We start from the raw sequence: 9610 nt of genomic DNA on the forward strand, positions 1-9610 counted from the left end.
GAATTTAGAAAAGCAAAAAGCTATCAACTTTAAGAAGAGTTGAAGTAGAAGAAGTGGTTGTTAGAGCAGCTAGCAAATGCAAAAGGAGTACAATGTGAACAGATATGTGTCAGCTACTGATTGAAAGACAGCGATCTATAGAACACGGAAGAAGGGAGAGAGAGAGAGAGAGGGTCAAAGGGTCTGAGTTGTGATTGGTGCAGAGGATGTTTGTGGGGGCTGAGAGTGAGAGTGCACAAAGGATGAGAAAGAGAGAGAGAGATAGGAAGTTAGTGAGACAAAAGACTAAACCAAACGATGATAGCTGATTTGCCTCAAGAGAATTGAACAGTTGAGATAGAAGTATCTGTTTGATATTTATTTTTTTTATATTGTTTTTGAGATGAATTTAAAGTTTTAATATGATAAATTCTAAATTAGTTCATATAAAATCTATAAAATTTTCAGAGAAAAAATTAAAAAGGACCAATTTTGAAAAGTACAGAAAAACATATACAAAGTTTTCAAAAAAAAAAAGAAAAAGAAAAACAATCTACGGTTTGGGTTTTGAGTGAGACGACGAACGTGTCGACTCTATGCTACATAGAGGTCGTGATTCGTTAACATTCACATAAACCTAACAAGAACAAAAGTGGAACTAGAATGATATGCAAATATACTATATTAACGAGTTTTGGAATTCCAAAAGAGTGCATTATAAAATAGAAAAATATTTTCTCATGTATAATAAGAATTCAATTCTCATATTCTTTGATTTGTGTGTAATTTTTTTTTTTTTAATAAATGTCATGAGAATTGAATTCTCATGCAACATGAGAAAATCAAGTCCCTTATAAAAGTAAATCAGTTAGACAAATAGTTTGATAAATATATATTTATAGAAAGAATTTATGGATTACTCATAAAAATTGAAATGGGTATTTTTTTTATTTAATGTAAAATAATGCTTTTATTTCAAAATAAAATAAAATAATGCTTTCCCGGTGTAAGTTTGTCCTAAATGATTAATTTATTGTTAGGACAAAGCTTATTTATATTAATATTTAGATTATCAAATCAATGAAGAACTTTGATTGTCACATAAACTACTTGGGAAATTAGAAAAAATTTGTATACTTCTTTCCAACCTTTGTAATAATTCTTGTAATTAATAAATGAAAAAAATTTAATTAGTTTTATATTTTTAATATATTAATTGCATTTACTTTATAGTTTAATATTTTTTCATTAAGTATTAAGAGGATAAAGCATTATTTCTCCTTGTATAATGTATGAATGCATCATCTAATATATTATTAGATGATAGTGTAAAATATTTTATGTCCAGACTATATCAAATATATAAACTCAAAAAAAAAAAAGTAAATAAATTAATTCAAAGATAAAGATAGAGTCATAACAATCATCCATTTATTTAAAGAATTCATAACTACGATTAGTCATAACAGTCATGTATCATGACTTCAAAATGTGATCTGAAAGTGATGTAGTTTAGTAAAGCCTAGGCTATTAACCACCGGTTAAGCATCAGATTCTAATATCAATTTTTTTTTTTTTGTATAGGTCTTTATTACCTCTTTGAGGCCTTAATATATCCATAAATTTTAACTCTTTGAGTTTGCTATGACATTAATATCAGTTTTAATTTACTAGCTAGTACTTGTATCAATTGATAGAATCAAATAATGCTTATTATAGAATTATAAAATCATTAATATAACCTCATTTAAAAGTTTAAGTTTCTGGATTGAAATTGCTCTTTACATGATATGAGAGCGAACATAACTAAGTGGTCATCATGAGTTCGATCATTATTGTCTCAATTTCATTAAAATAATTTAAATATTATAAAATTTCTTAAAATTGATAGATTGAGGCTGATACGTCATCCACCCTTCAAGTCAGCTTTTGTGTAAAAGGACATGTCAAAGAAGTATTAAACTATTAATATAACCTCATTTAAAAGTTTAAACTTTGGGATTTGCATTCATCATTTAACATGACCACAAAAAGTGTTGGGAAATTCGTTCCCTCAAACTCCAATGTCAAGCAGGTCCAGGGGAAGCCCGTGGCGGGGAACCACCACCAATGAGCTAAGGCTACACCAACCGTAGCAAGTGGATCTGACACCATGTCTCAACCCAAAACCTTAAGGCATTGGGTTCATGGGTCCTTTCACTTATATACTCTTCACTTAGCTCATTACCAACCAATGTGAGACTCATCACACTTGAATATCTCAACAATCTCCCCCTCAAGTGTGAAACCCACCATTGGTATGCTCCCCCTCAACCGAGTACCCGAAGCGCAAAGTACTCGACCCGCCTCCTAGCCAATCACTAGGCTAGCTCGAGCCCAATCCGGCTCTGATACCACTGTTGGGAAATTCGTTCCCTCAAACTCCAATGTCAAGCAGGTCCAGGGAAGCCCGTGGCGGGGAACCACCACCAATGAGCTAAGGCTACACCAACCGTAGCAAGTGGATCCGACACCATGTCTCAACCCAAAACCTTAAGGCATTGGGTTCATGAGTCATTTCACTTATATACTATTCACTTAGCTCATTACCAACCAATGTGGGACTCATCACACTTGAATATCTCAACAAAAAGTTTCCTACACACACAACATTTTGTGAGACTCCCATGTTTTAAAGAAAAAAAAACTACGGCATGCAAAACGAATCTCTATAACATAACACAATCATTTTTTCTACCACATAACTCTTATAAAACCCTTAAACTTTTATATTGAAATGATTCTTTATCGTGCTATCAAAATGTTTCGAGTTTGAGTTTCATTTATTGGTTGATCATTGTAACTATTACTGTAATAACATATGCATTAACCTTACAATATGACTACATATTTTACCGTGCTAGCTTAACCTTTTCGTTTTGCTTTCATATTCTTTTCTTTCCTTTCTTTTGTCTTTTTGTTTGGGTTTTAACCCTCATTACCTACAAAAAAAAAAAAAAATAGAAAATGACTATCTTTCTTTCTCCTAATATTTTCATATTATTATTAATTCTTAATTTTTGTGTTCTCAAAATGGCTTTGCAATCCCTTTTAGTTAAAACAAAATTCTAAAGTTCTTGTCTCCCACTAAGCTAGATACCTTAGGTGAATGTGTCACTATCTACCCTCTTGAAAATGACACGACATTAGTATCAGAAACCACAACAACCACATATGGACGATTCGTGATGGAAATATTTTCATATTAAAATAAAGAGAATTGATTTTCTCATTTTATATGAATTTTTTTTTTTATATTACACACACAATATATGAGTGAGGTTCACAAAAAAGTGGTAAGATAAAAAAGTCAAGATGAGACCCATTCATATATTGTGAGTGTAGCATAAAAAAATTTTCTCATGTAAAATGAGAAAACTATTTCCTTAAAATAAAAATTGATGGAACCATGTTAACTGAGCTTAATGTTGGAAGGATTATAATTTTAATAATGAAAATCATATAAATGGAAGGATTATAACTCTAATAATGCCTTTAAGATTTTAGATTGAGATATATTCACTTATCATAAAAAATCCATAACGTAACCCATATAATAATAGATTTTCCCTTATTGTAGGCTCCAATGACGTAACAATTATTACTATAACACTAAAACTTGTGCTCCCATTTCTTCTACAAGTATGAATCAGACTTGCAAGGTGTTGTGGCATTGATTAACTTTTCCATACAAATGCTAATACACCTTCACAGATCACACCACACCCACCTTCCAATAAAATGTGCTCTCATTGGTTTCTACATACGATATAACATAGAGACAGTGTGGGCATCCCATGGAGATCTCAACAGTAATTAGCCAATGGGCATGCCAGTTTTGTGGGGCCGCCACTAATTGAAGTAAGGGATGGCAACTTTGTTAGAAAAAATAAAATTTGGTCCATTCTGTATTATCATAAACTTATAATATAAATGAAGGGAAAATGGTTTGTACGGATGTAATTTATAATGGATTTTATAATTCTCATTCAATATAAGAATTGAAATTTTTCTACACACCATTCGATTTTTGTGCTGACAAGGGTTCTATATATAAATTTTTTCTAACATATGGATCCCACATTTTTTTATTTCTACAACATAAGATTTCAATTCTCAATCAACATGAGAATTATAAAACCCATTTATAATTATGTACTAAATGTGGTACATAATTATAATATTAAAATTGTATTTTTTTTCTTTCTCTCCAAACACTATTTGCTGATGTGAAAAATGAAAAAAATATAATTTTAATATTATAATTATATACTACTTATAATACATAGTTATAAATTGTTAAAAGAACATAAGTTACATCCTTTAAAAGGAGAAACTTTTAACCCATAAATTAAAGGTTTCAATATATATATTAAAGTACTTTAACTAAGAAAATAATTTTCTTTTTAATACAAAGGGGAAGACTAGTAAAGGAAGAAGAAAACTAACAAATTTTAGCTAAAGCCAGGGTTATATATCTGATGGTGGATGTCTTACCATACAGATGCATGGTAACCTACATAATAACATAAAAGATTGATCTAGCTAGTAAACTACCTTATTGTTGGGTATGGTTTATACTTCACATTTAAATGAAATTTTTTGTTGATGAAGTTAGTAGAAAGACAATTAAAATTCCGCTCAGTTGGATATAAATGCAGTAAACCATGCCCCCATAAAAGAAGGCAAGCAGGTAGGCACCTTATGGGTGTGATTCTTTTTGCTTTTGTTGTTTTTTAGCTAGTTTTGGGTTGTGCTTGTTGTTGGTGGCTTTCGTTGTTGGTGGCTTGAATCATTGGTTTGCCTCAAATGCTCCAAAATAAAAATTAAATTAAATTGTGCTTTGGGTAAGCCACTCAGATATCCTGCCAAAATGGCCAACTTAAATATTGACTATCTTTTGACTCGTGATAAATTGTAATTTATCAAATCCTTTTTCTTTAATGAAAATTTGATTCCTCACTCTAGTCCAATGTTGAAAAGAAAAAAATTCTATGGTCTCTTTCTTTCTTTCTTTTTTTCTTTTTTTTTTTTTAAAAAAAAGGTTTATCTTTTCGTAGCATGAGAGAGCAAGGGGCATCCAATGGTTGATTTGAGAAATCCTATAGTTTTGAAATTCTTTCTTGTATTTTTTTAGAGAAAAGTATTTTTTTTAATTATAAAAGTGTCTAAAAATTCCAAAATAAATAAGTTTTTCTTAAAAGCTAAACCCCCCTAAAAAAAGTAACTCTAGTATTTTTCTCATAAATAAATTTTTTTTAAGATATGCTATTTTTTTTTTTTGGTAAAGTTAAGATATGCTATTTTACCCCCTCTCTCCTCCATCCCAAAAAAAAATAATAAAATCCCTGCCTAGTCATTTTAGATTTTATAGTTGAGTTAAATAACTTGCTTTTGATGTAATCAGGGGAAGACGTGGTGAGAAGATTGAGTGCTAAGGATGACGATGAGAAACTGAAAAAAAAGAGAATATTGAAGAATTTTTGTATTTATACATATGTATCATACAAGTAACTCTTTACACCTATTTAAAATCCTAGAAAAATACAGCAATTGTATAAGGATAATAAAAAGTACAAGTGTAGTAAAAATAGTACAAATAAATCGGTGTTCATATTAAGCTATTTTCATATTGAGTGTTCATATTGCACTTATTGACTCCAATACATATGAACCGTACTAAGATAAAAAAAAAAGGTGCTTGTACAAGGGAAACCAAAACGCGGGTTCCAATTCACAGAACGTGCTTCAAGAAATTCTCCCGTTTGATAAAAAAACAAAAAAACAAAATGGGGGCACTCAGCTTATTAAATAAACATCCTCGTTTTCATTCTCTTCTTTTGCCTGGCTTCTCTGTATCCTTCAAAAGCTTCTTTTTAAGTTGAAAGGCATTCTATTATTTGTGTAGAATTTAATTTATGGCTTAAAGTATTAACATTTTGGAAGATCTTTTGGTGGTGGTATCACTGATTCTTTAGGACCTTTACCATTGTCCACTAAAAAGGCCATCTTTAGCCCCCATGTTGTATGCACCTCAAAATGGCAGTGCAAGAACCAAACTCCTATCAAATACATAGAATTAGAAAATAAATAAATAAATAAATTATGAAGTGAAATTGAACTTTTAAGAATGACCCTTATGTGTGAAAATGAGATTTTAAGATTAGAGTATATTATCTTTTAGTCCTCAACAAATATTATTGGACCCAATTTAATTTCTTAAAAAAAAAAGTCGACTCGTGATTCATCTAAAATTCAAAATAGATCAGGCTAGGCTAGTTCTCTTGAGGGACTAACATAGGTCTTCTTTAAATTTAGAGGGATCACAATTTCGACTAACTGAGTCTATTTTAAATTTTAAAAGAATCACAAGTTGATTTTTTTTTTCAGGGATTAAAATGATCCCGTGATTTTTGTCGAGGACCCAAAACATATTTACCTGGATTATCTGCTCTGAATCTGATAGCAGTCCACCCTCCAGTTGGAACTCCAATTGTGTTCCTCTCAACCGGATCTACAAGGTTAAAGTTATTTGGATCCTTTTTGGGATTGTAGTTTCCTATTCCTGTTCCAACAGCAAAGAAATTGAACCCATGAAGATGAACTGGATGGCTCTCAGGGGAAATGAACCCGGTATCTTGCAAAACAATCTGAACCGTGGAGTTGAATGATAGCCTATAAAGCTTGGTGCCATTTGTGGTTTGCAAATTTGCTGGTGGATTCCCTGAGTAGTTGAAAACCTGAGGAGGATTTGCAGGGAAATCAGTGGTGAACACCCCCTTGATGTTGAAGTATTGTGCTTGGAGTAAAGCAATGGTTGGCATAACAAATGTCACATTATTTACAGAAGCCACTACTTTGCTCCCATTACCAGCTATGCAAGATGGACATGGGTTTATTCCCAACCCAACAGTAAAGAAAAGTGAATGATCAAGTGTTAATGGGACATTTGCTGGGTATATTTTAGAATTTAGGCTCTTAAGAGAGGTAGTGAAATTATTAGCAACTTGGGTAGCATTTTTTAGAGGAGGGGTGGTGAGGACTGTAGGGGTGCTAGCAAGAGTGCCAGTGTAGTGCAGTGTAGCTGTAGCAGTCAAATTGTCCACAGCTACTGGAGCATCCATGAAAGGAGAGGCTAACACCAAGTATTTGCCAGATTTTTTGTCAGCAGTTAAAAGGGCGTTGGTGGTTTGGCCAGGGGCTATCACAATAGTGTCAGTCTTGAAGGGCTTTACATATGATGCATCAACTTCAACCACAGTGAACTTATGGCCAGCAATTTTGAAGAAGAGTTCCTCATTGAGTGCAGCATTGATAATTCTCAATAGGTAGGTCTTGCCACTTTCCACAGAAAGCTTGTACACATCTACTTATATTCAATCAAGGAGGAAAATTAAACAAGCGTACCAAGTTGGCACTTAATGACAACCATACACAAAAGAGAGAACAGAAGATAATAGAAAAAAAAAAAAAAAATCACTCCCCGTTAAACTCGACTAGCGAGTGTGGGGTGGAGGAAATTTTTGCACGCAACTTTACCTTTGCATAATTGCAAAGAGACTGTTTTCTGAATTCGAAATCAAAACCTTTCAGTCATGAAGGAACAGTTTTACCACTGCTCCGGTTCGCTCCCTTGTGTAGAACAGAAGAGAATAGAAAAGCAGCATAAAGTACCTTGTGTAGAACAATTGTCAACAGACACAGTCCCTGGAAGGCCATTAATGGTATGAGCATCTGAGACATTTGGTGCCAATCCAGAATTGAGAGCTTCATTGATAACAGCTTCAGTATCAGATTTCCACCACTCTCCTGCAGTTTATCACCATAATGAATTTTAATTTGAATTCTAGTTTGAGGACCAATGAGCAAAATAGTGAACAGGAAAATCTGGAGGAGTAAAGGGTATTAATTATTTAAAGTCACCTAATATCACAACCAATTCATGATCTGGTTTGGGGAAAGGATATGGCACACCATGCTTTGGCAAGATAACTAGAGCACCATGGACAGTTGACCTTAGCCAGTTAACATGTGCATGCCAAAGAAGTGTTCCTCTTTGCCCTGTAATGGTGAAGTTGTACACATATGTATGTCCTGGTTGGATTGGGCACTGTGTGATGTATGCTGGTCCATCAGCCCAACCATTTCTCAATTGCCTGACACCATGCCTGCCAAAAAGATAGTCATCCAATTAGCATTCAAGATTTTTTTTTTTTTTGCTTTTTTTTATAAAATCATTTTTTAATAACATTCATTTCTTTCATATAATACTTGCTGCAGCTTGAAGCAAATAAAATTGAAGTATTTTAAGTCTCACCAGTGGATTGTAACGTTGAGTTTGACAAGGTTTCTGACTTTGACCAGTACTGTATCATCTTCCCTGGCGTAAAGAATGGGTCCTGGGAACTTCCCATTAACAGTGACAATTGGTTTGCTTGAACATAACCTAGTGGTATTCTTCAGCACCACCTGTTCCCATCACCAAAATCAGGCATGCCAGAGCCCTTAGGACCATTTTCCTTGAGTAAATTTTTATAGAGTGTGCATGTGGTTGGAAGAAGTGACTAATTAACCATTTTCAGGTAATGATTTGGAGGTCTACCTTCCATGTAGATAACTATAATTTTAGAATCACAAAATTATACGAGAAAGATTATATTTACAAATTTTTTTGTTTACAAACTACACTATGTCTGACCGGTCATACTTTAATCAAGAGTGTATGACCAGTCATACTTAATGTAATTTGTAAAAAAAGTTTGTAAACAGATCATTTCCCAAATTATATTATGCTTCGAATTTAACAAAATTTATGACTGAATTTAGGTGAAAATTATAGCTTCAAGACTAATAATAAAGATTACTCTAATAATGCCTGCACACTCCTAGAAATAGAGAATGAAAATTTATGTTATTATAATGTTTTATAGAAGATAATGTTGTGGTTGCCATTGAATTTATACACTATTTCAAGGTGGTTATGATAGGATATCCTTTTTGTTGGCCCTTGGCTTAGCTATATACTAAGAAGTAGCATAGTTGAACTCCTTAGTACTGAACACAAAATGCCAATCTAAAATCTAACAGTTTTCATATTATAATTCAAACTTAAGTAGAACTTAATATAATGTTCATAGGAAAGCTACTTCATGATTAAGAAGGCAGAATAAAAGCATGAATTGTATGCATTTTGAATATGTAGTATATATTATTGTTTAAGCTCCTGCACTCTTAAAATGCAGGAAACAAAGAACCCCTAGGGAGGCAAGAACGAATGGTTTACTTACATGGAATTTGTAGTGCCTCACTTTGCATTCGACCAAAGCAGGAACAATGCAAGCCATGAGAAGTAGCACTCTGACACAATAATTCATTTTACTGAGTCTTCTCCACCCTTTTTCCTTAGTCTTGTGTTAATTACCATACAACTTCTGTGCTTTAGTGCATTCATGGATGACTGACCAACGCACACTTATATAGGCTGACACAGCAGGCATTGCTACCTCCTTTATTCAAGGTTAGGTGAGTGATGGAAGCATTCTTGGAAATTAAGGCTTGGCTAGGGGAAAAGAGAAAAGAAAAAAAATAATGT

General features: G+C 32.8%; 1 protein-coding gene across 1 annotated transcript; it reads right to left on the reverse strand.

The window, feature by feature from the left end:
- Positions 1–5949: 5949 nt before the first annotated feature.
- On the reverse strand, positions 5950–9395 carry LOC133316462 (laccase-4-like). The gene is made up of 6 exons (XM_061518211.1): positions 9306–9395; positions 8336–8487; positions 7942–8186; positions 7693–7827; positions 6458–7384; positions 5950–6080 (listed from the first exon to the last, which is right to left on the reverse strand). The coding sequence occupies exons 1-6, from the start codon at positions 9390–9392 to the stop codon at positions 5950–5952; spliced, it is 1677 nt and encodes a 558-aa protein (XP_061374195.1). The 5' UTR covers positions 9393–9395.
- Between the last annotated feature and the right edge of the window lie 215 nt (positions 9396–9610).

This window comes from Gastrolobium bilobum, unplaced genomic scaffold (assembly GCF_033153095.1).
Source record: "Gastrolobium bilobum isolate Gb01-03AN ecotype WA unplaced genomic scaffold, APGP_CSIRO_Gbil_v1 utg1738, whole genome shotgun sequence".
Lineage (NCBI taxonomy): Eukaryota > Viridiplantae > Streptophyta > Magnoliopsida > Fabales > Fabaceae > Gastrolobium > Gastrolobium bilobum.

Excerpts from the sequence above, each read along its gene's own strand:
- LOC133316462 (XM_061518211.1), bottom strand. The coding sequence starts at position 9,392 with ATGAATTATTGTGTCAGAGTGCTACTTCTCATGGCTTGCATTGTTCCT. Across the intron at positions 7,828-7,941 it reads TGAATTGGTTGTGATATTAG|GAGAGTGGTGGAAATCTGAT; the intron begins GTGACTTTAAAT and ends GATAAACTGCAG. Across the intron at positions 7,385-7,692 it reads TGACAATTGTTCTACACAAG|ATGTGTACAAGCTTTCTGTG; the intron begins GTACTTTATGCT and ends GAATATAAGTAG.